The 27,214-nt window shown below is 41.7% G+C and overlaps 1 protein-coding gene across 6 annotated transcripts in view; it reads left to right on the top strand.

Annotated features, from left to right (window-relative positions):
- Positions 1-497: 497 nt before the first annotated feature.
- The window catches only part of RALGPS2 (Ral GEF with PH domain and SH3 binding motif 2), a 110,469-nt gene continuing 83,752 nt past the window's right edge, over positions 498-27,214 (top strand). For 5 of the 6 annotated variants that reach the window (XR_005956079.1, XR_005956080.1, XM_041478920.1 and 2 more), the window contains exons 1-3: positions 498-701; positions 23,658-23,789; positions 25,492-25,599. Coding sequence is in view for 4 of the 6 variants with exons in the window: in XM_041478920.1 (XP_041334854.1) it covers positions 23,733-23,789; positions 25,492-25,599 (165 nt within the window). In the remaining 2 variants the exon portion in view is untranslated. Of the gene's footprint in view, positions 702-2,024; positions 2,071-23,657; positions 23,790-25,491; positions 25,600-27,214 lie in introns of all 6 variants that reach the window. The other variant, XM_041478921.1, reaches the window with a different exon arrangement.

The raw sequence follows: 27,214 nt of genomic DNA on the forward strand, positions 1-27,214 counted from the left end.
GGACAGCAGCAGGAGTTCCCTCACAGAAATGGTGACGATGTCGATGTAAATGAACTTTGCCGTGAGGGTGGCAGACCACTGAACAGCTGCCCAGGGAGGGCGTGGAGCCTCCCTTCTAGGAGACATTCCAAACCCGCCTGGACGCGTTCCTATGTCACCTGCTCCAGGTGACCGTGCCTGGATAATATGCAGAGGTCCCTTCCAACCTCAACAATACTAGGATTCTGTAATCAGACGCTGGAACGGGTTGCCCAGGGAGACGGCGGAGCCACCGTCCCTGCAGGTGTTTCGGGACGTGGCATCGAGTACCTGGCGTGGTTTGACACCGCGGCCCCGCTGCTCTTTCCCATCCCCACCGATCCCGTGAGGGAGCGAGCTCACACCTCCCCGCCCGCAGCGCCGGCTGGGGGCGGCACGGGCGGCGCTGAGGCGGCGCGTGCGCAGCCCGCGCGCGGCGCCGGGAGGAGGCGGGCCGGGTGGGGGGGTCTCTGCGCGCATGCGCGGGCGGGGCGGGCGCCCCCCCCACGCCGTGTGTGTGTGTGTGAGTGTGTGTGTGAGTGAGTGAGTGTGTGGGGCAGTGTGGCCGCGGCCGCCCCGCGCCTGCGGAGCCGGCGGCGCGCAGGGACCCGCGCAGACACCGCAGCCCCTCCGGCAGCACCTCCGAGCGGCCGCCCCGCCGTCATCCATCCCCCCTCTCGCAGGTGAGCTGCGCTGTCGCGGCGGGGAGAAGGAGGAGAAGGAGGAGGGAGCCGGCGCCCGCCTCCGCGGGGCTCATTGTCCGGCTCCTCAGAGGAGGAGGAGGAGAGAAGAAAGGAGGCTTCACCCCGGCTCGCACGCCGGGCCTTGCAGGGCTGTTGCCGGCCGGGGATTGGAGGCGCTCCGTCCCCTCCCAGATCCGGGGAGGGTCCTGGCCCCCCCGGGGCTCCGCCGCCCACCTGCCGCCCTCTCCTCCTTCTCTTCCCACCCCCCCCTCCTCCTCACACGGGGGTGTCGAGGAGCGGAGCCCCCTCTCGCCGGTGTGTACGCGGCGGGGCACCAGCCTGGCTGCGGGACGGAGGGTTGCGGGGCTTGGGGAGAGCTGTTCGCCCTCCCAGTGCCTGCTTGCGGGGCTGAAGAGTGGGTTATAACGTGGACACCCCACCCTTGCTGTCTGTGGAGCCCTCGGGGACGGGGGTGTTGGTGCGTGGGGAGGGGCAGAGCCGCGTCCGCGCCTGGGGCACCGCGGGGGCCGGAGGGCGGCCGGGGCGGAGCGGGGGCTGTGGCTGTGGCGGGGAGATACCGCTATCCATCGGTCCTGCCCCAGGGATGGGCCCCGCCACCGGGGCACGAGGGGCAGGGCAGCGCGCAGGGATGGGGACACGAGGGGCAGGGCAGTGCCCAGGGATAGGGACACGAGGGGCAGGGCAGTGCCCAGGGATGGGGACACGAGGGGCAGGGCAGTGCCCAGGGATGGGGACACGAGGGACAGGGCAGTGCCCAGGGATGGGGACACGAGGGACAGGGCAGTGCCCAGGGATGGGGACGCGAGGGGCAGGGCAGTGCCCAGGGATGGGGAAACACAAGTGATAGGGCAGCACGAAGGGTTGGGGACACCAGTGACAGGGCAGTGCTCAAGGATGGGGAAACAGAAGTGACAGGGCAGTGCCCAGGGCTGGGGACACCAGTGACAGGGCAGTGCCCAGGGATGAGGATACGAGAGACAACACGGACAGTGTCTGTAAGCAGGGGATGAGCACCACCTCGCTCCACTGTCATGTGAACCAGGGTAATTTCAGAGCATGTTACCTTCCAGTAGATGGGAATCTGCTTTAGAGGATGGACAAATAGATGCTGTTTATTAGACATGAGGCATGTTTAGCATTATTTCTTTCCTGGCAGCAGATGCTGGAAAGACAGTTCTGTAGATATATTTCAAACCACGATGGGTGGTGATGACAGGTAATATTTTGGAGTAGCTTGCCCTGGGGGTTTAATAGTAGCTGCAGGCCTGGTGAAATGCTGTGGATGTGTATCTCTCTTTGCAGGTTTCCTATACTGACACTATTGGAGAGATCCCTCTACTGAAAAAAGGTGCTTTTGCACGGGCCTTATTCCTGCACCCCTCCTTCTGTGCCTCTGCTGAATTAAAGAGCTTTGCAATCACAGATAGCTAGAAGAGGTGGAGACTATTTCTTTTCAAATGGGATCGGTAGATAACCAGGCAATCAGATGTATGATAGGCCTACAGCTTTCTAGGTTTTCTCAGTATTGGAAAATATGGGATGCACAATGATTATTTCCTATTTTTCTCTTATCACTGCTTGCTTCTGCAGTTGATTTCATTTTAGTTATACTATGGTGGTGTTTATTTCTAAACAAATAATGGGTATAACATTCTATTCATGCCAGCTGGTGGTTTGAGACCCTTTTTGATATAGAGACCTATTGCATGTTTTACTGGTTGTGCATAATTTTATTTAATGAACTTCAACTTATCAGGTGTTCGTTTTAAAACATTATTAACTCTCAACAGGGCATTAGAAATAATACATGGGCCAAGGCATGAGAACTACTCATGCATTTTTTTTGTGTGTTATTGTAAGGTGTAGCAGAGCCAGAGGATGTCCACAGGCACCTCTGCATGAGCTGTACTGCCTTGGACCCTGCTTTTGGGAGCTGATATGATCCACATGGGTGCCAAAACAGCTGGACTGAGTTGGCACCATCAAGTGCCACAGCATGATGTTGTACAGAAGTTGATAATAGTGATTTTTTTCTAGCAATGTCTCTGCTTACTCTGGAAAATATTTTACATTTCTGGGCTACATAAGTAATTTTAAAAAAAATTATTTTTAATTTAGATGGAGGGCTTTTTTTTAAAGGAAATTCCTTGCAGAAGCAGAATTATTCCTGCTCCACAGCCTCTGCGCATCCCTGCTCGTGGGCTGTCTGCAGTCCTGCTCAGAAGTTGCTAAAGCTGGGTCACTGGAATTGAGAGGGTGCCCTCTGGTGACATCTGTGCTTGGAGTTTGAGCTGCATGTAAAGGAGCACTCCGGCTAGTCTGGAATGAAACATTCCTCCCAGCGCAGCTGGGGGTGTGTTCTGCCCTGGGATGCTCGTGTGGCTTGGCTGAGATGGGGGACAAGCACTTGGGAATTCCTTTGGAGCATATACAGCAGTCCCTTGGTGTCTGGGAGCCCCCTTGTGAAATATTCTACCTTGTAACTTGTTTTGCTGCCTTTTAATAAGAAATGTTTAACTCAGTCCAATGGAGACAATGCCCTCACCCCCACCAAGAAAACCCCCTTCATGAGGTTATCCTGTTTACTCACCAGTGGGTTTTGGTTGGGGTGGGTTTTTTTTGTTTTTTTTGGTTTTTTTTTTCTGTAGAAATGTGGGCATTTTCCTGCAGAATTTTGGAGCTGTCTTTTCCTTTTTACAATTCTATCTTGCCTTGTGACTGTAGATTAAAAATGCTAGTGTTTAGATGTTTTATTGATCTTTATGCTGCTCAGCACTAAGGAACAAGAATGAAGACACAGGGCTAACTTTAACTTGTGTAAACTTTGATTTTTGAAATTGATTGTGATTTTTGAATGACTGTTATTTTTGAAATTGTCTGAAATTGACAAAATTTCTTTTGTACAGAAAAGTAATGCAGTCATAGTGTGCTAATGTTCTGCTTGATGTGTTTGAATATTAAAAGATTTGAATTGACAAGCCACACCTCCACCTTAATCAGTTTGTTCCACGATTTTTTTTTTTTTTTGCATTGAGATATGGATTAATCTTTTCCTTTATATTGGTTGAAGCTGAGTCATTTGAGCTCCTCCTTTCATTCAGTAACTGAAGCTGACTTGAAAATATCCTTTAGGGGTGGGGAGTGTAATTGGTTGCATTTTTTCAAAGTATAAGCCACCAAAAGCATGATATGTTTCTCTTCTAAGTATTGGTTTACAGCTCTTGTTAGAAAACAGACTTAAAAATGTATTTTCAAAATAATGGAAGATTTCTGTTAAAAATCTTTGCATTTAAATACCTGGAACTGCTGCAGTAGGAATCATCTTTTAATATAAGTGTATGTGTCATAGTTACTGCATGAACAGAAGCTTTGTGGGCTTTGTGTTTGGTCTGTTTATGAATTAATCACCTTAAAAGACTGCTGAAGTGAGTGAGTCTTAATGTTGCAGTTGGGCGTTTTAAGTAGATTCTCTGTATGCTCAGTCCCCTGGAATGTGTGGATGTGTGACTGCATCTCTCTTTGTTTTACAGAGATCTGTAAAAGCCTTGTAGGATCCTAGGGAGAATGGCACTGGAGTCCTAGCTGTGGGCAAACTGGTCCCACCTGGGCTTCTGCCCAGCAGGAAGGGGCCATCCGAGATGGGAACTGGAGTGAAGTGTGGCAGGGCTCCCAGTGCTGACTCTGCAGTCAGGAGGAACTGTCAGGAGAAGTGGGGAGCAGGGAGAGGGTGGCCCAAAGTCCTAAACAGGGAGGGTGTATCATGCATCATGGTGTGTTGTGAACACTGGAGCTGCTGGCTGTGACTCAGGAGTTAGAATGGCACAAATGATGGGCATTGAAGCAGCTTGTGGCCAAGGGAGGCTGTTCCCAGTCTGTGTTTCAGTTTATAGGAGAGTTTGTTTCAAAAGGAACCTGTTTGGTACATCTTACAGTACACCAAATAAAACACTGGCAAGTCTAGTGAGTCACCACAAAGTATTTTAAAGTGCAGCGTTCCTGACCTGCATATAAGGTTGATCTTTACTCTCTTGGACTCACTGTTCTGAGGTGTGCCACTCCAGTACGCTCTCAGCTGGTGTTTTCAGAGCTCCCCATGGGCTTCCAGATGGGTTGTAGAGTGTCATGTGGCATGGGTGGTGTCTGCCTTGAACCTGTGCAGATCCCCCGAGTTTGCTCTCAGAGTGCTTCCTACCCCAGCCTTATTGTCACTGTAACTTTTTACACGTCAGTCACTTCAGCACAGACAAACAACAGCTGGGTGGTAAGGTGTACTTTTCCATAAGGATAGGATTGCCTTTCTCTTCCCATGGCTTTGTTGTCCTACAGTCCTGACTTACAAGAATGACAGTTTAGGTAAAATTGGGAAAAGAAGGAGCTGTGTACCTTGCAGGGCCTGGAGGCTTTGCCCTTATTTCTGTAGGTCTGCACTGTTTAGGTGTGTTTTGGCTCTTTGTATCAACTGCATCAATAAGTCAAGGTTTCTTGCCCCAGAAACTCCCTGGCTGTGCTGCAGGCACACCTTTGGCAGGCACTGAGAAGCTCTAGAGCTGCTTGGTCAGAATATCAAGAAACTCTTATCAGCCCCTCCTGAGCATCATATTTGTGGTTTAAAAACTTGCCTATTTCTCAGTGGTAAAGAGCAGCCTCCTGTGTTATAGATTAAGGCTGTAACATGGCAGTTGATTTGATGCCAGACTTGAGAGAACAACACATCCATTGCTGCTTGATGGTGGAGGGGAAACCTTTCCCTTTTCTCTTCTGCAGGCTGATGTTGCTTGTGGTCCCCTATGATAGGATAGATCTTGATTCAAACTCCAAAGAATAGTTATTTATTCTGTTTCTTTGAGATGCAGGACTTGTGGTGTGTTCTCCATGCCTGTTTCAGAAATTCATTTGCATTTAAACCTGCACATACATTCCGTAGGCAAGGGAAGCTTGAGCTGGCGTGTGAACGTGTGCCTGCCCTATTTTCCCTGGTCTGTCTGAGGAGACTGTGAGTCTGTCCCATGTATTTCAAGTGTGACCACAACAGTTAATGTAGCTCAGTGCCTCATCAGTATGTAGTTGAGATTTGAACATGGATTAGAACAAGCTGGCTGAAGCTCAATCCAGATAAAATATACATGATGATGTGGATGTAATTATCAGCCTCCCTAATTGAAGGGCTGCATTTGCCATTTGGTAGAAGCGTTAGTGCCCTCTGGTGACTCACGTTTATTACTTGTTCTTAGCAATCATATTGAAGCAGTAAAATCAGTTTCTTAAAGTCTTTGACTGGAAGACTGAGAACCCCCCCCAGCTGATTAGACTTGGGAAGTTTGACTGGAAGTTGTCTTTGCCATTCCTCCCGTGAGTTTTAGGTAGTAGCGTAGTTCCTAGTGCAAGTAAGGAATTGTTACAAGCCTGGATCAGTTAAAGAGTTGAAACCAGCATGCCCAAGGCATAAGCAGAACTGCCAGTGAGGGAATTTGGCTGTTGAGCTTGCTATGAGCTCCTTGGCCAAAAAGCGGTTGGCCCAATTTATTAATTTCTTGGAGCTCATGAATCTCTTGACTTACACTGCTTGTCCTGTGTGTCCATCAGCTGTCTGAAGGCTGAAGTGCTCAGAGAACAAATGGGTAACAGGGTTTGCAGCAGAGAAGCTTGAGGTACCCTGGCTCTCATGCTGTAATTCCATTTTAAGGTGTTTTGGATGCAGAATGTGGTGCAGAAGGCTTTGCTGGCTTTGGAGCTGCCTCAGTGGCACTTAGGCTTTGGGATATGTATGTGTCACCTCTTTTCCTCTTTAATGGAGCTGTGCTATTGGCAGCAGTCAGTTAAGTGTGAAGTGACCTAGGTCTGGCTGTCCACGCTCTGACCATTGCTGTAGTAGTGTGGCATTAAAAGTTGTTTGATTTGTGCCTCCCTCATTATTCATTAAGGGGCAGCTTGGAGACTGTGTAGTCTGTTCTCATTGAAATGGGCTCAGATTGATTGTGCTGGGGAAGAAGGATATTGATCTTTTTCAGAAGTTGAAGGTGTATTTCTTAGATAATAGTGGCTAGATAAAACTGGCAGAGATCCTGAAAAAAGTGATCTTAATGCAGTTTGTAAATTGGATTGCTTTTATCACATTATTAATGTGCCCAGGGTTTGGGGTAATTGTCTAGACTCTAGTATTATATTTTCATTTAGATTTAGAATTAGTGATATAATGTCACAGAGTGACTGGACTCAGACTAATATGTGAATAAACAGGACTGGTACAAAACACGTTTTCTGCTGTGATACATAATTTTCAGATTAATGTGTAGGCAGGCAGAAGCCTCCAGTGAAAAACTGAAGGTCTCATGTCTACTGTTTTTCTTTATTAGCTTCGTATATGAGTTTGTCTGAGGAGGTGTGTAAGCACAGATAGACTTGTGAGTGCTGTGTAAAACTCAAATCTGTAAACTCTGTAAATGGTTGTTTCTAGTCCACTTGTTTTATTGCCAGGTTGTTTGTGTAATCTTCTAATTGCTCTGAATTTCTGTTGCTTGCTTGATAACTTTGGGGTCCTCAACAGCTGTAACTAATCTAAGTTGGTTTGTAATTGAATTAGGCTGTGACCCCATGTGCAGTGAGACAGCTTATTTATTGACTGCTCACTTCTCTCCCTGTATTGGCAGAAATAGATAATGCAGTAGAGAGAACTGCATCAGAGAACTTACCCAGCTAAGAAATTAAGCTTCCCCCTGTCCCTTGCCTTGTTTTTCAGTTTGATAGTACCCCCAAACTGTTCACTTCAGCTATACAAACTCCTGGGCTAATGTTGTGGCAGAGAAAGGAACATGAAAAAGTATTAGTGGTGGAGACAACTGGCAAGTATAAAATCAAGTTCCCATAAACCAGCTGAAATCAAAAGTGGATCAAATGACAATTATTTATTAGCTGAGTTTGTGGAGCAATTACCTTGAATCCCTAGCTGGGTATATAAGTCTGGGAGCTTGAAATAAAGTTGAAACTTTGTTTCAGATTTTATGCAGAAAAATTAGAGGTACTGTAGGATCCTTGTGGCACTTCTGAAAATTCCTTTTGCATAGAGCTAAACTCTACCATTGTTGCATCTTATACAGTAGGCTGGTGAAGTGAGTTGGCAGAGATGATGGTGTTGGTGGAAACTTGGTCATATAGCTGATCATGTCCACAAGTCTGTAAAGTATTTTGGGGATTGCAAAAGCACCTGCAGTTAGCAGATGTGAGGTGTTAGAATGCTGGTGGCGTTGGATTGTGGATTTCAAAATGCACATAAATTCTAAGTGGGAGATCAGTAAAAGATAAAAGGGTCCAAGGATTCAAGCTGCTCACTTTCCCATTACTGCGTCACTGTTTCGTGCTGTCACTAATTAGTAACTTTAATATTATGAAGCATATTGATAAAGCACATGGTTACGTGGATGACTCATAATTGTTGCACTTCCTCTCCTACTGTCTTGTAATTAACTTTCCCTGTGTGGTTAAAGGGCACCTGAACAGTGCTGCTGTTGCTGGCAGGTCCTGACCACTCTGCCAACAGCCACTTTTCCCATGTGCTTTATTGGTAAGTCTACCTGAGAAGGGGCAGCTATCTCATGTATTTTTAGAATATTAGTCATGTACTTCTAGACTGACCAGTTTGTTTAGTCATTAGTCATCAGGCTTGTCTGGTAAGTGCCTCTAAATAATTTTGATATAATTATTGATCAGACTTTTACAGAGCTATGCCAACAGGCATTTTGGAAAAGAATAATGTGTAAGAGTAGAATCCATTGAGTTCATTCCTCCCATGCAGTTGAAGTGATTTGCAAGTATTTTCTGGAGCTCAGAGTGCAAAATTACTGAAGTATTAGCAAGATTTCTGCTTAGCTACACATGAACCCTCTGCTTCTGAGAGACATGAGTGTGGTGGACAGTGAGCAGCCTGAAACTTGAGGCATTTGTTAGGGTGGGTAAAACCTGGCCCTTGCAGGTCTGCCTCAAGATAAAATGAGGTTAAACATTACCTAGCTATAAGGCTTTATTATTATTACTACCTTTTAAGATGTCATTCACTGATGGTGTCAGGTGTGTGGTTTCTTAGGAAACTGTTTCCTGTGTTCTTTGTATAACAGCAAATGTCCCTCTGTGGTAGACATGTTTTTGCTGCTTCGTGTTTGAAAAAGCCTTTGCTCATCACCCATTGCTGGTTGTTTGCTCTGTTGATGACACATAATTTCTTACAATCCTCCTTTGGGGATTTTTTTTGCCTCCTAGACTGGGCCTATTTTGCATTAATTTTGAATAGATTTTGCCAGGTAGCTCTTTGAGAATAGATTTTGGTATTCATAGTGATAAACCTTGCTAAGTTTATAATGGTGCTTTAAACAAGTACATATTGTGTTACATTGGACAAAAGAATACCAAATCTCATCACAGTGTGAAACTGTGATTCTTTGATTATCTTTTATACCCTTAGGTAGCTGTAGGTATGCTGGCAAAGGATGATTTTATTTGTGGAGATTGTTCAGCTCTATTGCCAATATCTGTTAAAGTGGCTGAGTGTCCACCTGGAATAATTTTAAAGGAATTTAGAGAGGAAAATTATGTTAACCAAATTGTAGTCAGGAGATAATAAAACAGCAAGCTTGGTAAGTTTTCACTATTGATGTGTACCAGAGGTACAGTGTTTTATAAAGCTGAAGGCACATTAAAGCAATATGAAGCAAAAAAAGCTACTTTTGAGGTACAGTATTTCTTTACCTTTGAGGAATGGCAGGTAAGCAGATGGAGTTCTCTAGGACCTGCTTGTGAGCAGCTTCCTCAGAGCCTGCATGTAATGACTTGCCCTTGTACTTAATTAACTCGCTGGCTTTTTTTTAATGTGGATAGGGTCTATGTGATGACAGAACGTGAACTGTATTTCATGCTGTGACTTGCCTTTAATACTTCTGAAAAGTCAGTCTTGACTCTTTTCTGAAGCTGTCTTGGTGGGAAGGCTTCTTCAATTAGGACCAAGTTCATGTTTCAGATAAGGCAATTTACTTTATCTTCAAAGAGGTATTTCTATAGCTGTGTATAAGCTGGTATTCAGGGACAGGGGTTTGTTAAGAAGAGAGGTCTAAAACTGCTTGAGACCAGCAGCTGGAACTGTTTTAATTTCTTATGGTTTTGGTCATGAATGCCATATGACTGGGAGGGAGAGGGGGGAGAAATATCCACGTATGTGATGTTGCACATTGCTATATTTTTTTTTTTTTGTATGTACAATGGAAAGTTTTAAAGTATTTAAGGTGACATTATGTCAGGACTGATAGCAAAACTTAGCAAGTGTGTAAAACAGGTATGAACTTTTAAGCATGTTTAGACTAAAAGGAGTTGACAATATGCACTATTGATTTGAGGCTAATGTGGTTTTGTTGAAGAATAATTCTTGATCTGAATTTTATCACTTATAAGACAGTAAAGACATTAATTGGAAGGGCATTGTTGAGGCCAAAGTCTTTTATAAAGGGTAGGTTTGGAAGATGTGAAATCTGTTGTGCAGATCTGTATGTTGATACAATTCAGAGGTGTGTTGTATTTGTGTTGCACTGTTAGACAGACATAGAAATCCAGTTGGCATCTGTTAAGTGATACAGCTAAAAAGGGAAGATAGTTCCTTGCGTTATTTATCAGACAAACATAAGAGATGTCTTGCTAAGCTATTGCACCCACAAAACTTCTGTTAAATCCCTCATTTGTAAACAAAGATATCTTGTAGAAGAGTTTAGACCTTCATTTCAGCTGTACCTGAGGTTTTTTTAAAGGTAGATCTTATTTTCCTGACTTAGGAAATTATTTTACTTACTTTTTTCTTCGTCTCTTTCTATGAGGTAATAATCTTAAATGGAAAACAGAATCAGGCAGTAGTGGAGTTAAAGGACACGGACAGAGGTGAGATCTCTCCAGGGACCAGGAAAAGACAGGCTTCCCTTGCTGCCTTGGGATTTGCCAGAGCTCTGTGCTGCTTTCAGGTGTCAGATTTCTGTGTCTGGTACTGAATGTCGTGGATATCTTCTTGATTTTACTCGAAGTGAGGGAGGGAAGATGAGGAGAACTTCAGCAACTGAAGTTTTTGTTGCTTGTCTCTTTCTCTGGTGTCATCTTTCCCTATTATGTTCCATCCTGTTAATGGAATTGGATATCTTTTTTCCCCCAGGGCAGTAGGGTGTGTTTCTATGATCTTATCATTACACTTGCTGATCACTGTTTCTTTGTTGCTTATTCTGTATTTCTGATTCTCCTAAAGTAGGTAGAAGTGCTTTGCTTACGGAAAAAAAAATTGCTGTCTTTTGGAATTCATAATCAGCATCTTCTCTGATGATCAGGAGGCTGATGATTTTTAATGTAACAATACTTAAAATCAGAGAACATATCATGGGAGAGGTAAAGGAGTTTTGCCTAGGTTGGAGATGCCACTTGGGAATTGTGTTCTCTTTTGGGTATGGGGCTTTTGGGGCTTGGGTCCCAGGGTGAGCTGATGTTGAATCGTTTCATTTGTTAGAGAGGGGGCTGGTTTATGCAGCAGTCTCTGGTAGAGCAGCCCTGCTGTCTGTTTGCCAGCTCTGTCAGATTAATGGTGTTTATTAGCCACACACAACTCTCCTGGAAAGCCCTGCTCTCTTGTTTGTGAACAAACTAGATTCTTCTGTCAGAAAGACCCTGTAAATCCCTATATGAATATTGCATTTAAATTAGTAGTTGGGTTGCCTCTTTTTGCTTAGGTAGTTTTTGTTGGCTGACTAGGAGGTAGTGAAAGATAAATTTGTATAGGTCATTAAAATAGCTTTGCTTTTAAGTGATAAAGCTGTTTCAAAAATATCACCTGCCAAAACACACTAACCATGTTGTGGCTGGTGACTTCAGGGTATTTCAGCAGTAAGGTACTAATACCCTATTTATGATGTGGCTGGTTCTCTTTTATGTTTAAATAACAGCAGGACCAGCATGAACCTCCCCTACTTGGCAAGCTGAACATGAAACTAAAAGATTAAAGTGTTTTCAAAGGGCAGCCAAGGTATTGACTTTTTCAGCCATTCTTTCAGCAGGTGAGAGGCAACTTGCTTCCTGCTAGTATAGAATGGGGAAATGCATTACTAATTTGTGTTTTGCTTTGGTTTTTTAGTTTAATGATATGGATGATCTTGACTTTGAGATAATACTGAAAGCTCTTAATTAGTGTAGTTTATATATATATACACTCATGCACACACACATATATATTTAATTGGGCTCCCTGTGGAGTTCTCCCAGCTGAGTTTGTTTCCCTGCACAGCTTTCTCTTCACTGGAGCTTTTTTGTTGCTCAGGCAAGGCTGCTCCCTCTTTCGTGTGCAGCATCCACTCATCCTTCTAATGTTGACAGATTTCCTTGTACCTCCAGAACAAGGACAGTTTAATGACAAAGCAGTAGAAAATCCTTGTCCAAACTGTAACTTTCATTCCAAATACTTCGAAACAATTGCTCAGACCCTTTCAGTTCTCTGTGTTAGTCATGGGCATTTCTTTCATGTTTTTTCCTCCTATTCAAGGTAAATCTTGCATGAGAGCAAAAATGCTTGTCTTAGCTAAGCTACATGTTTATGTGACTGAAATTTTGTTTTAAGGCAGCAATACAGGGCATGGCAGGGCTCAAAGAAGTGTTGTATTTTCATTTAGATGAGGTGAAGAATTCGCTTCCATTGGTTTGTCCAGAATGTCTGTTGCTTTAGAAAAAGCCAGTGTTGTTGGTTATTCTGGACCAACAGGTGTCCTCTCTGCAGAAGGGGGAAAAAAATGTTTGTGCAAAATTTAGGATAGAATTCCTGCAGGATTCCAGCCAGAAGTTGCCAGGGAACAGGTAGATGTCTTAGGATCTGAGGATCTTTGCTTTAGTTCTTCTAATTGTGGTTTCCTTGAGCTTTGTGCTGCTTTTTTGCTGTGATGATTTTGGTGAACCTGGAAAGGAAGCAAAGCATTTTCCAATCATTTTTCTATGATCAGAGATTTTGGCTATTAGTATTAGTGAAGTAGCAGATAGGGGATTCTTTTGGAAGGTTCTAATCTGTGAACTTTTTAAAGATCAAGTTACCATCGCCTCATGGTCCCATGACAATGGGTTTTATGTCCCTACTTGTAATAGTGCATGGCATGACAGGGCAAGCTTTCTTGCATTATAGCATTCTAGGTTTACTTTTTATCAGTTAAAAGATTGACAAAAGGTTGAATATCATTATCTTTTTAGTTAAATGAAATGTCAAATGACATGGTTTCCTTAAAAGGAAAGTGTTATCTGCTGTAAACCAGTAGTACGTTCAAAACACCATTTTCTTTCACATCCGTCACAACTATATTGTGTACAGAATACCTCTGTCATTACTCTTGGACCCAAGTTTCCAGCTTGCACATATCTGCATTTAAATCAATCTTTAATGTCTGCTTTCATTGATTTGGCAGAAATGGACACAGCTGTGTTTCATAAGCTTAAGGATATGTTTGAGTGATAATTATCCAGTCATCCACTGAATAGCTCAAATATCCAAGTAGCTGGGTAGGCTATCACTTGTGAACATACTGTGCTGAATTCATAGTGCTGGAATAATCTTAAAAATCCTTCTTGACAGTCTGTGTCGAAGGCATGTCATTAATCTTGCCCCTGCAGTGTCTTTCTCTTGGTTTTGTAACAAGAATTTAAGGCTTGCCTTTACTGCCCTTAGAGGTATACAAGCGATTTTGTATAGCTGGTTCTTACTCTTTGCCAGCTGTGCTCTTCAAATTAATGCTTGTGCTGCTACATCTCGGTGTCTTTTTGATGTCTTCTGGAAAGCATTGTATTCTACATCAGTTACACAAGTTCTGTAGATATTTATTATGTCATTCCCTCTTTAGGGCAGATCCTTTCATCAATAATGTAGATAGATGGCTTAGAAGTGGCTCCAGCAGGGCTCTTGTTTATAATGCCCATTTACCTGAAATCACATTGAGATTTTTCTGGTGACTGGACTGTTTTTGTTAGTGAACAAACAATAAATGGCTTTACCAGAATTTCAGGCCTTCAAATAAATTCCTGTCTAGCTTGAGTGTCTAAAGAGACACCATTGCCCTGTGGTCTGCTGTAAGTTTCTATTTTGATAACAAGAAAAAAAGTCTGATACCATCTTAAAAATACACTGGCCTCCTTCATGAAAGCATTCACTCTGAATTACTTCAGTTGAAGCAAACATATTCTTGCTCAACAGTTTCAAACACGTCGAGTAGGTCAGGCCATCTGACTATTGGAGTCCTGTATTTGAAATAACTTGGTTTCTAGGTTTCTGTGTAACTTGGTTTCTGTCATGTTTTTATTAGGCAGATGATTTGGTGGTCACTGGTTGCTGACTGATCTTGGGTTGAGAAAGGTCTTTAAGTGATGGGTATGTAGGTCTTTATCTGTCCTCTCCCTGAGTTGGCTGATTTTCTGAGACCCTTCCAAAGGCAGGTAGAAATATGGAAAAGAGGTGAATGGAATGCTCAGATTGATAAATAACTGGTTTGTGTGTTGTTTGCTTGTTGAAGTTGTCTACTCTGGGCTTGACACACTTCCATAAATGAATGCAGGGAATGGTGACACAGGCAGAAGATCCAGTTCTCTTCCCCAAATGTCTGTTGTAGTTTCCCATAGCAGTCACCATATCAAACAGGCAATTCATAGGCTGATAGATTTTCTCCTGTTAGCACCATTTCTATAGCAACGGTGCATATTGATGCATGATGATCAGAAAAGAATAATTGTAGAGAACATGGCTGAAATGTTGCTGTCCCAGGTTTTACTGATCGAGGCTGTACTCATCTCTCTGAAATCTGAATTTCAAAACAGACTAAGATATTATGTGTCCTCTTTGAGAAAGGTCCTTAGTGTTTATTAGTGACTTAATAAAGAAATACAATAAAATGTTCTCTTGACAGTATTTTCTTCTGAGTGAAAAACTCAGGTGTTCAACACGGGAGGAGTTTTGACTTCTTTTCCTTAAATGTCAATCTTTTTTGCCTTACTGTGCAAACCAAGGGTGCAGCCAAGGCTGGTGGATGTACCAGGTCCTTAATTCTGTGGATTTGGAGGCTGTTATTCAGCAACAGTTGGGACTTTCTAATTTCTCTCTTGTTAATAATCTGTCCTAGGATGGTTTGATCATCTTCGTTTTGGTTTGGCTGTTTGCAATTTTGACTCTAGCACTTGATGCCTCCAGGAGCAAGCATGGAAATTTGAGTTTTCTTTACATGCCTGTGTGGTGTGTAGGTTTACACAGGAAATTCAGTGTGGATCCTCAGGCTTAGTTTTTGTCAGGTTTTTTCTTACATGTGCTTTTGGCATGTGAGGCTGCTGATTGCTGGTGTCAGAGTTCCTGTAGTCTGTTTGCAGTAACAAAACTCAGGCTGTCAGTTGTCATTCCTGTCTCAGAACTTACAAGTGTGCCATTGTACATAAAATTATATTCAAGTCTTTTTCCCAAATCTTCTTCCTTCTGAGAGAAGGCATGCCACCTGTATGGATCCATTTGCAGATCATTACAATGATTTTCTTTAAGTCTGCCTTCTGCTGAAATTTTTTGTGCTGCCTTATTGAAAATAATAATAAAGAAGCTAGGAATATAGAAGGCAGTTCTAGAGACTTTTTGCTGTGAGATGTGATATTTTTCTGATGCACAGTCTTAATAATTCTTCCCTATTCGTGTGTTGCTTGTATTATCCTCAAACAAAGCAAAACTGGACCTAACTACCTCTGAAAAGAGTTTTTGGATCCTCAAGTCCGTGTTAACAGCACTCAGTGCTCCACTGTTGCATGCTCTTAAGTATGATATCCCTGTTCACAAGGGTGCCCACAGATGTATTCTTTATTAATTCTACTGATTTAGTACCTGCACTTCTTAGCCAGAATAACACTTTGCAAACTGAGCATCATTTAATCAAGGGGATGTTAATCATTTACTGCTCCTCTTGTTTGCAAACAAAACTGACAACTGTATGGTTAAGTGGTAGAGGTTTTGGAAAATCCAGTTGGGGAAACATTATTGTCTTACAGAACTGCCTAAATAATTTAAAATATTTGCTTCTAGTTTAAATCCTATTTATTTTATTTGCAATCTTTTTACTTCTTATTCTTGAAAATAAATGTTTCCTCAGAAATGTCTTTAGGTTATGTTTTCTCCTGTTGTGTCTTTGGAGCGAGGAGGGATTCTCCTCTGGTTTCTTACTGAGCAAACCTGGATTTCTTCTTCAGGATGAAAACAAATTTTGCTCCAAGAGGTTAAACTTTGGGTTGGCTTTAGTTGTGGGAGGGAGATGAGGAAGGTAGAACCTTACACTTCTGATGTACTTTCTGTGCTAAAAGAATTCCCAGCTGCTTACTCTTTTGACATATGGGAGGGAAACCAAACTGTGTCTCATAAATTTAGAGTTTCACTCTTCTGGTAGCAATTGCTAAGTAATAGGTGGATCCAAAGGAATAAAGCTTTGTTCTATGCACTTTTCTCAAGAACTACAATCAGAGGCTTCTTGGTGATCTTCAGAGATCACCAGGAAGACGTGCCAGGGACCTGATGATTTGTAAGCAGTTTGTGATAGAAAGTTCTTCAGGTTTTGTGCAGTTATTGTCTTAGTGGGCCTACATTTTGTCTTTTAACACTCAGACACTGCTGGAGAGGGCTTTTGGTAGCAGAAAGCCAACTTCTTAGGACCTCAGGCTAAACCTAAATAGCACATACACGTGTTCACATTTTTGGCTTACTCCATTTGTTGCCTGCAATGATCCTTTTCCTTCTGCTTGATCCGTGCCTTTGTGAGGGCCCAGATCTGCCACTGCTTGCAGCTGTGTACTGTTTGAGTTCACTTACTCAAATTTGTTGCCTTCTGCTAGAATATCTCCCATTTAAGTCCTGGCCCTGAGTTGATCCACTGAATAAAGCTGCTTTTGAGTGGTGGAAGTCAGAGTGGTAAGGATCTCCTTCCTATTTGTGTGTAACTAACCTGGAAAAATTTCCATTTTGAGCTGAACCTCTTGATTGTTGTTGCAAGTTGATGACAGACTGAGATAATGGTTTGATTTTTGTAATAGGATTTGGTAAATGAGTAACTTGTGCCCTCAAGAAGGATATTCTGGCTTTCAGTTTTGGTTTTTCTTTTTTTATCTCAGCCTAGGACATGGGAGCTACAAGTTGTACCAGTTTTTGAGATTAAAAAGGAGAGCATGGCTATTGGAGAACCACAGAGAAGAGGCCTAGATAGCTGGAAACCAAGATATGAATGAGACAGAGCCTTGCTGTTACCTTGCTGTTATCTCTCTCTTTATTTCTCCTCCAGCCTCCTTCCATTCCCTGAGTTGGGGAATGAGGTGCATAAAAGCAGCAATAGGATTTATTCAGAACAAATTATAGTGAAAGTGCTCTGTGAATAGCGTCTTAAAGAATAATAATTTTACCTAATTGACAGCTAAAGCCTTTTTTTAAGGTAGAAAAAGAGAATCTAAATTTAAATGAACATATTTAAATTAAGCTTCTTTTTTATTTAAAACTTCAGTGTCAAACCTAATGAAAGAACTTTTTGTTCCCTTTCTTGCTATTCCGTGGATTCTAATTTCATCTGTCTTGGAGCTTAACCAGCTGATACTGCTGTGACTGTTGTGCAACAGATGCTTGGGGAAAGAATGTGTGTGTGACAGAAGTGAGCTGTGTGAGCACAGAAGTGCTTTGAGTTTCCAGCAGGAGTCTGTGTCACTGGGTCAGCTGTGCTGCTCCTGCAGCGCCGTGTGGCACCGTTTCTGTCAGGAAGGAGTCCAGCATGAGCTTAAGCAGCTGAGATACTTGCTGTTAGTGGTGGTGTCTGAAAACTGTTCAAGAACCCAATTGCTTTTATTCAGATGTTGAGCATAAATTTGCATTTTATTCTTCTGGTTTATCTGCATTGTACAGTTCTGGTTTATCCTCCTGATAGTTAAATATGTCAGGTGTGTCCTCATGCAGATCTCCGTTTCATACCATAAGCAAGCTGAGGTCTCGTGGGTTCCACTTAGGAATGAAGTTTCACTGCCTTCAGAATACCTGCAAGCCCTTCTGTGCATGCATTTCATGGAAAAAATTTTTTGGGAACAAGGTGACCAGAACTGCATAGAGTACAGCATCAGTGTCTCTTTTGCAATGTTTTGCAGGTAGTGTTGGTTCCTAGCTAATGCAAATATCTGAGTCTCATGTGGCTACTTCATGCTTACAGCTTTAGTGGCATCATTTCAAGGTGAAATTTACAGCAGAAGTTTTACAGGAGTCAGCTACAAGAGTCCTTTAATAATTGACCTTTTTTTCTTTTCTTTTCATTCTTCTGTCCTTCAAATAGTTTTATTTCTTCTGTATTACATTGCTTTCCTGTATTTCTAAATGATTTTTGTTATCATATTTGTAGTGGTATTTCATATGTAATAACTCTTAGTAATCTGTTTTTTTAATATTATGCTGCCCTATCTGTTCTTGTCATGCCTCTACCCAACGTGTGTTTTCTTCTCTCTCTTATTTCAGTCTTTGCTAGTGGTAAATTAGGCAGTGCTTTGCCAGGATTCACACATCTGGAGATTTCATAATGTGTGAGATTTTTGGTCTGGGATTTTATTATTTTCAGTGATAAATTTCCTGCAGGAGAATGCAGTAGTATTAAATTGCTTGAGCTTTTATTTTATGTCTTTTGTGGAAATTGCTACTTTTATCCATTTTACTCTCTTAATATCATCATGCCTACTGAAAACTGAATTAAAGTGTGGCATTAGGTGTTTTTAATTTCTCTTCTTTAAGGATACTTGCATACTGTCTTTATTTATACAATGCAGTAACGTGGGTGGGTTTCTGCTTTGGTGGCTGGAATGGGAAATGAAGGATACAGTTTGTTTTTTCTTTGTTGTTCTTTGCCTGTTCCTTGGTGACTCTCCGCTTCATTGTGGAGCTTTTATGTTCGTTGGGTCTTCTTCTTTAGGTGTGGAGTGTGTGCTTTGAATTTTTTTTTTAGTCTGTTTGGTTTCTTACTTTTTTTCGTTGTGGTCTTAGCAGTTGTCTCCGCTTTTACCTTTTAGACCGTAAGTTTCCCTGCACTCTCTAGTTTCCACAAAATCGGGAGCTGAGGTTCATTGTGTTTGAAACAGATTTTTTTGGTCCCTGAAGTCTTTGATAGTGGCTCTGCATTTATAGTTAATGATGATCCATGCAAGGCACTTTTGTTTTCTTAATGGGGATCTGTGATCAAAACAAATGACACTTTGTATACTGACATTATGAATTAAGAACAAATTGGATATTGGTCATCTTGACTCTTGAGCTATTCCTAAAACTTCAGTGTTTGTTTCCTCAAAGCTTCTGTACTGTTCTGGGCAGGAAGTTTCAAATGTAGTTTTAGGGTTGTCTTTTAAAATGCTGTTTATACAGTATTTTGGGACAGTGTTGACCCAAACTGAGCCAAGAACATCTGCTGTGGAAGGGAGTCAGGCGTAAGTGTTCTGTTAGATGTCTGTGAGAGTCCAGTACTGTCTGCTCAGGTTCTTCCAGACACTCCACACATGGAGGGTGTAATGCTTAATGCTAGATTAACCATTTGTATATAGCTGATGTTAGAGAGGATTTCTGATTTAGCAGTGTGATAGAAAATACACTGAAATCACGATACAAATGCAAGTTCAACCTAGCAAACTCCAGCAATTGCAGTATACAGTTTCAGCACAGTAGCGGTGTGTGATCTGGAGTGTGCTCACTGTCACGATGCTGGTGACACCAGGAAGGAATACGTGGGTTGGAGCCAGCTGAAGCTCTGAAATTCCTTGGTTCTGCGGTTTTCTAGAGGCACGTCTCGGCTGCCCCGTGCTGCTGTAGCTAACCCCGGGAGACACTTGTAACAAAGAACTCGGGGAGAAGCATTTCCAGCGCCAGTTGATTCCCTCAGCTGGGATGCAGTCAGTGGGTCTGACTGAGCTGTTTATGTGAAACAAAGGGCACTCTCTGCTCCCCTTTGTGCTGAGATCAGGCCGGCTCTGCAGCAGCTGTGCTCGGGCACACCCTGCTGCTGCCCGAGCTGCCCTCCCTTTGGGGCGATCTGCAGCTCGGTCCCTGCATGGGAAGGAGCAGCAGCACAGCCTTGGGTGAATTTGCAGAAAAACTCACTGAAGGCAGCAGACCCCGCTTAGCTGTGCTGGCTTTGGCTGGGATGAAGTTCATTTTCTCCACAGTATCTAGTGTGGGGCTGTGTTTTGGATTTGTGCTGAGAACAGTGTTGATACCACAGCAATATTTTGGTTACTCTGAGCAGGGCTTACACAGAGTCAAGGCCTTTTCTGCTCCTCGTCCCACCAGCAAAGAGGCTGGGGTGCACAACAAATTGGGAGGGGGTATAGCCAGGACAGCTGACCCCAACAGGGTAATTCTGGGTCATATATATAATAATATAAATCTGGGGGAAGAAGGTGGAAGGGATGACATTTGGAGTGGCTTTTGCCTTTCCAAGTCACTGTTACACGGGATGGAACCCTGATTTCCTGGGGCTGGCTGAACACCTGCCTGCTCATGGGAAGCAGTGAATGAATTCCTTGCTTTGCTTGAGCACCCAGGTTTTGCTTTCCCTACTGAGCTGTCTCCATCTCAACCAATGAGATTTTTCACTTCTATTCTGCTGATTCTCTCCCCCATCCACTGTGGGGGAGTGAGTGACTGGCTGCATGGGGCTGAATTGCTGGCTGGGGCTAAACCACAGCAATAGTCTAGATATTTTCATTGTTTGGGTGTGATGAATATTTGTATCAGTATTTTTAGTTTGCTTTCTACTGTGCAGTATGAATGGCATGGTAGGAAGATACCACACAGTGTGTCAAGGCTTCAGGCTGGCATAAGTGCTTGGGTGTTTGTGCATCATAGGGAACACTCTCAGTTCCACATGTAATTCATTTCTGAGCACAAAGGCACTTGTTGAATTAGAGAGGAGAAACTGACTGGGAGTTCAAATTACTCAGTGTAATTCCGTTTTGGTAATTGGATATACAAGGTAGGCAGTGAGCACTATGACTCACTATTGCAGTATGGTGACAGTCATTCCACAGACCCAGCTGTGCTGCTCTGAACTTTTCTGCTCTTGATCACTTTCTGATATTGCTGTTCACTGATTATTTTGGTGTTGAGCAGAAGGATAGTATAGCAAGCAAATGATTTAGTTATTCCAGTGTGAGGATTTTTCCAATATTTGTATCATGTGGCACATTGACCAAAACGGTTGCTGTGAATGTTCCTGTCACAGCAGTGGCGATGTACTTTTGAAAGCTGCTAGGCATGAGAACATTGTGAAGGTTGCCAATTCTGGAACTTTAAAGTTGATAAATATATGTATTTACAGCAGTTCAGTGCTAATTCAGCTCCTTAGTGTATCCACAAAGTGTGAAAAAGTATAAATATATTCAGACATACCCTTGTAATGCAGCAGTGGACACAAAATTATCATTGTGTGGACAGCTTTGTTAGGATACAGCTTGATGGTAGACGTTATATTTTGTAAACTCCATTTCCTTTGGATGGAGGGTTTTTTCCTAAGTGATTTTCTGCTTATTAAAAAAATTGATAGAAAAAAACAATGTTTGTGTGCCTCCTAGAAGTCACTTATCAGCATGGTGGGCCGCACCTAACTAAGAGACAGAGTTCTCTCAACTCCCATCACAGTAACCAGGTAGAGGAGGAAAATTTGGATCAGTGTGCTGTCCCTTCCAGGCAGATCCTGTGAGGTGGAAAGTCTGTCAGGAAATATGGGGAGGAGTTCCTGTGAGTTATGTGAGAGGAGTCATTGAGGAAACTGGGCTTTAGCATTTGCTGATAGAGGAATTAATTTGCTCTTGTTAATGTGAGGCTGAGCTGCCAACTCCATAGGCTTCTATGATATGTGTAATTGCTTTTAATTAGCACCATCCAAATACCTCCACAAAAAAAGCCCCCAGAGCTCAGGTTTTTGTTTTTCCTTCACAGAAGGACGTTCCTAATTCTTTCCCTTTTTGCCTCCCATTAATATGGGGAAGGGGAACAATTGAAGCTGATGTGAGCTGAGGGTAAAATATATAACCTTAAATTAAGATTACACAATTTTGTCATACTCTCCATAACTGTATCATGCAAAGCCAAAGTTTCAACTTTCCTTAAAAATACAGTGGTTAAAAAAACCCCCACATTTTTAAAGGGTAGGGGTTTTTTAGCAGAGATTACTTTGGGATAAATGTACCATTTTGAGCATGTGGGGGGGCCTGAAACTGGTGTTGAGATGTGATAGCTCTGTCCTCTACTGTCACCACATAAATGAAACTTGTAACACATCAGAGTTTTATTTCTGTGCTTCTCCCTTCTGTAAATGAAAAAGCTGCAGGAGAGGCACTGGGGAGCTGTGCATTTGGCAATATTCCACAAGACAATCTGAAGGGTAATTGAGATGGGGAAGGACAGGACAGCAGTGAAGCCAGAGATGAGATTTTTTCCTTTATGTGGTCTGTAATTTAAAGCTAAAGTGCAGCTGAATGCATTTTCAGTGGAGGAATCAGTGTTAATTAAAGCACATGGACTGGGAGTGTAACATTGAAGTGAAATGTAGCATCCTCTTTCCTGTGAATGAGAGAGTTCTGTCAGTTTCCCCAAAACAACAAAGGGTGGAATGTGGGTGTCCTGAGCTGCAGAAACGCAGCTCAGATGGGACTGGTAATACTCAGAAATACCAGTAGTGTTTGACTGACTTTTGTCATATTGCTCTCATTAATTGCTTTCCTTTCTGCATTGAATTCTTATGGTGATGCTTTAAAATTTGAGGATGTTTTACTACTTAAATATTGCTGGTTTTTTTAAGGATATTTTCTTATTTAAATACTGCAGTTTCTTGCCTTCCAGGATTTTCTGTCTGACATACTTGGTTTAGGTCACTTGGAGATACAGCTTTTCAGATTATTTTATTTCATTCCTTAGAGGCATTAAGTATGAGCTGCTGTAAAACTGTTTTGTCATGTGGAATTACCCAGTTACCTGTCACTCTCCATTTGTTTTCAGACCATGCAATAGCTCTGAATTAAACTGCAAACCAAAAGTGAATTTAATAAACAGCAGCAACTTTGAAAGCAGTCACATGTGCTATAGACATAGATCCATGAAAGCTGATTTATAATCGTTTTCACACTAGAGGGCACTAACAGCTCATTAATTTAAGCACAAACCAATTTTTACTCTGTAACACTGTGGTTAGGTAGTCTTACTCTTTTTATAGTGGATGCCAAAGGCTTCCATTTCTTTGCAGCCTTTTCTCTGCAGAAATGAAAGTCATAGTATTCATGCAAGGATGCATTAGAAGTCAGTGTATGGAAGTCAGAAGTGTCAACTCACACAACTTTGTGTGTTTTTTCTATTTGAAGTTTTTTTACTAGGCAATAGTTTGGGTCATTTGTGGAGAAAAGTATAAATTCCATTTTTACTTTTAATTGCTTTCAGTGTAATAATTTTTGCTTAAAGCTAGTGAAGAGTCCTATAAGACAGGAAGTGATTAGATAATAACTTAAAGTTACCTGATATACTGGAATACACTTTTTAAAGCTGGTAATAAAAGAAAAAGTAGAATATATGAACTGGTGTTGCAGACCTCAATTTGTTAGGGCTACTGCATGTATTTTCATATTGATTCCTGGCATAGAGAAAACAATAGGGGAAAATAATATGGTAAGTCAATACTGCCAGTGACTGATGGATCTTAATGGAACCTTCAGTTGCTTATGTTGGTTTTAAGTAGGTAATTTTAAAATACAGGTTAGAATCTGAAGTCTGGATCTCTGTGGTGTAGCCATTTTGGAAGTCCTTTATTTTGTTAACGATTTTAGGCACTGAATCTTGATGAAAACCCCTGCAGAAAGTGGTTTCTGATACCTTTTTGCTCTTTGTAGGAATGGTTATTGGGTTGCCTTGGAGATGATCCTGCTGCTGTAAATGTAGGGCCGAAGATTAATGGTGTGGGCAGTATGGAGCTAATGAACGGACAGTCCAGTGGTGTTAACATTGCAGCTACTGCTTCAGAGGTAAGGACTGGAAACCTCAGCTAACTGAGTACTCAGTTTTTACTTTAAGTGCACTAAAATGTGAATTTTTCTTTTAACAGCTGTCATCCAGCAGATTCTTGTTCTGTGTGTTGGTTTCATACACCCCAGTTTAGTGTGAAAAAAATGTAAAGTCCTGAACTTGGCATACCGAAATAGAGCATGAACTTGCATATACCATAGCCAAAGCTGACTTTTTTCCGTGTTCTCTTCCATCACATCTAGACAAGGAAGCTTTTCTTTTCAAGTTTTAACAAGAATAGACACTCTTAGCACATTAAGCTAGCTTGGCAAGGCCGGTGGGAAATGTTCTTTTTTTTGACAGGTACTTGTGTGTGTGTACTGAGGAGCAGTCTGACACAGCAGCAGTGGAATAAAGTTGTTCCCTTTGTCTCTTGGACTATATTCTGGCGTAGGTGGGGGTCCCTCCTGCCCATCAAAGCTTCTGCCCTCTAGAAATGAACAGCTTGTGAGCTGAGTGTGTGCATCAGCCAAGCAGTGGAGATTGGCCTCATCTGCTGGTGCCTCTTAGTTTGAAGTGAATGTATTTTTCCACTTGTCATCTGCTTGTTAAGGAAGAGGCTTGGGCTGAAATTAGAACACTATGAAGTCAATAGGGAGGAGAGCCACAAAGTCCTGACTGAAGTTGCTTCCTTCCATGAATCTCTGCACTGAACCATGTTTATTTTCATGTTTACAGATGAGTTTTGATAGCAGTTCTGTGTGGTATGCACTTGCATATGGAAATGGGGAGTACCACAAACAAGGTGAAAGGAAAATTGGAGTCTAGCATTACCAAAAGGAACCAAATAATCTCCACCATAATTACACAACTATTGTCAAGAAAGCTGGCATCAGTCTCCAAAGATCATTGTTTGTTTTTATATAGATTCTTGTACTCCCCTTATAATTGCTTCATGAATCATTGACTGTTTTTTGGCGTGCACCTGAAAAATTATCTTGGAGGAAAGCAACATTTTTAGTCAGCAGAATAGTCTTGAATGTTTATGTGATGTCTGATGAAATTGAGCAAAATATATTTTGGCAAAATTATATTAATTTACTTTAAGCAAGTGATATTTTTTTTCTAGCTTGACTAAGAAGTAGGAAAGAGGACTTATAACTGAAATGTTTCTATAAGCATACTAGTTACTGAAAATGCATGTCTGGTATCAAATTTTTGGTGGCGTTTTCAAAGGCAGATTTTTCAGAGAGATTGTAATGTCAGAATCTAATTAAAAGTGGACATAATTATTAAATAAGCTTTTTCTTCATAATGTGCCCTTATAACAAAAGTGCTTGAAAATGGACATGAGTTTATTTCAACTGGCTGAATTCTCAAGGACCCATGTCCACAGTCTTGAAAGCTTGCAGCATTAGCAGCAAAATGGCACAGACTGTCAGAAAGGGCCTTGATTGTGTTAGCCACCCCAACAATCCCACCCTGTGCATCCCTGGAGAAGTGTCCAAACCCTCCTGGAGAAATCCAGATAGTACTTTGAAGATCTGATTTCTTGCAGTCCACATCAGGAAAAAGTCTGTTCTGTGACTAAATTTACCCAATAGAAAAATTTTGTGAACAATGACGTTTGGACAGAAATTTTGCTTTTGGGAGTGTAAAAAAGAGAAGACAAAAAGAAGAGGACAGGTCCAAAACATCCTCAGTGTTTTTTTGTTTCTGCAGAAGAGTAGCAGCTCCGAGTCCTTGAGTGACAAGGGTTCAGCTGAACTGAAGAAGAGCTTTGATGCAGTGGTATTTGATGTTCTAAAGGTCACACCAGAGGAATATGCGGTAAGCAAGTCCAGGAATCCTAATTACTTCGTGTGTGACTCTCCTTTGCAGCTTTTCCTCTGCTTCTCTATTTCTGCACTTCTTTTGCCTAATTTCTGTCATCCATGGATTTTAAAAACAGACCCTGTTTTTTAGTTCTTCATTGTCTCTATTCTGTTTGAAATTTGAGTTGAAATTAAGTGATCTTTTTGGGTTCTGCTTTCCAGGTATTTTTCATACTCTTATATGTAGCATAGACCAAAGATTCTTAATTTATGTAATGCAGCTTAATTCTGACATGCATATTTTAATTGCAAGGCTATACTTGATCTGTACTTGGTTTTTTTCCTGGAGCTATTTTAATTCTTAACTGTGCTAATTCTTGCTCTAGGAATCTTTTCTAGGTTTCTTCTTTTGGCTGCACAGAATAATGAGATGTTTAACCAAAACATTAGTTGATTGTTTTGTTTTGTTTTTACTCCCTGTAGAGGTGAGGACAACAGATGGTCCCTCTAAGTGATTCAAGTATGTTGCTAGAAAGATTGCTAAGCTCTTAATGTATTTCCAATTCAAGTGATGAGATTCATGAGGAGTTGTCCTGGGGAGATTATTGATATGGAGTAATACATGTCACAAAATATTCCCATTGAGTTTGTTCTGGTTTATAATTGTTAATAACTATTTCAGTTAATTATTAATGGCACAATTTATTTTAATGAGAACTCTGAAAATTTAAAGCAGCTGGATTATGAAGTGGTACTTACACATTAAATTCTTCTTGGCTAAGGATCATAATTAATTATGGGATTTATTCCTGACTGAGACTTAAGTCATGTGGTTTGGGCCTCTTCCTTGCACTGTTGTCAGGAACAGCTGGGCAATGCATCACCTACTTTCCATGGGAAGATATTTTTTGGGGCTGGCTATCCTTCCAGTTTCATCTTATGATTCCTGTACATAAAGTAAATCTAAATACTTAGAGAATCTGGAGCTAGGGACATGAATTCCAGTGGAATTATGCATTCAGGCCAGAATGAGTTTGTTGAATGGCTCTACTATTTACCAGTGGTAGGTAGATGCTGTTGGGCAGCAGAATAGATCAGTCAGTCTCTGTGGAGCTGCTGTCACTCCCTTGGACAGCAGAATATACAGAGGTGCCTTGTCATAGAATCACATTTCATAATTCTTTAGCTCCACCATCTAATCCTTCTTCTCTCAAATGCAGCAGCCTTGACTCTGTGTGTTCTACTGTTACCCACTTAAGAAATCTTGGTTAGAAAAAAATCTGTATTCAAATCCAGTGTTTTTCCTGTTTTCATGTTATGCCTCAGAGTGGGTAGAGTTCTACTCACCAACAGGAATCTTTTAATTAAGCATTTCACATTACAGTTATGAAGCTGTGTCTGTATTTTTGGTTTCTATTACTAAGTATAATTTTGCTGTTTTCTTGGTCCTTCAAAAGAAACATTTTTGCTTTTAACCTTTTTCCTTTTAAAGTACCTAGTTCTTCATACCAGGTTTTATTTACTGTAAATCTATATGAAACATGTAGAATTCTGAACAATTGAACAAAATCATCAGTATTCAATCCTTTGGCAAGGAAATAATTGATTTAATTTCTTTTTCAATGTTTCTT

Source organism: Pyrgilauda ruficollis, unplaced genomic scaffold (genome assembly GCF_017590135.1).
Source record: "Pyrgilauda ruficollis isolate IOZ18807 unplaced genomic scaffold, ASM1759013v1 scaffold47, whole genome shotgun sequence".
Taxonomy (NCBI): domain Eukaryota; kingdom Metazoa; phylum Chordata; class Aves; order Passeriformes; family Passeridae; genus Pyrgilauda; species Pyrgilauda ruficollis.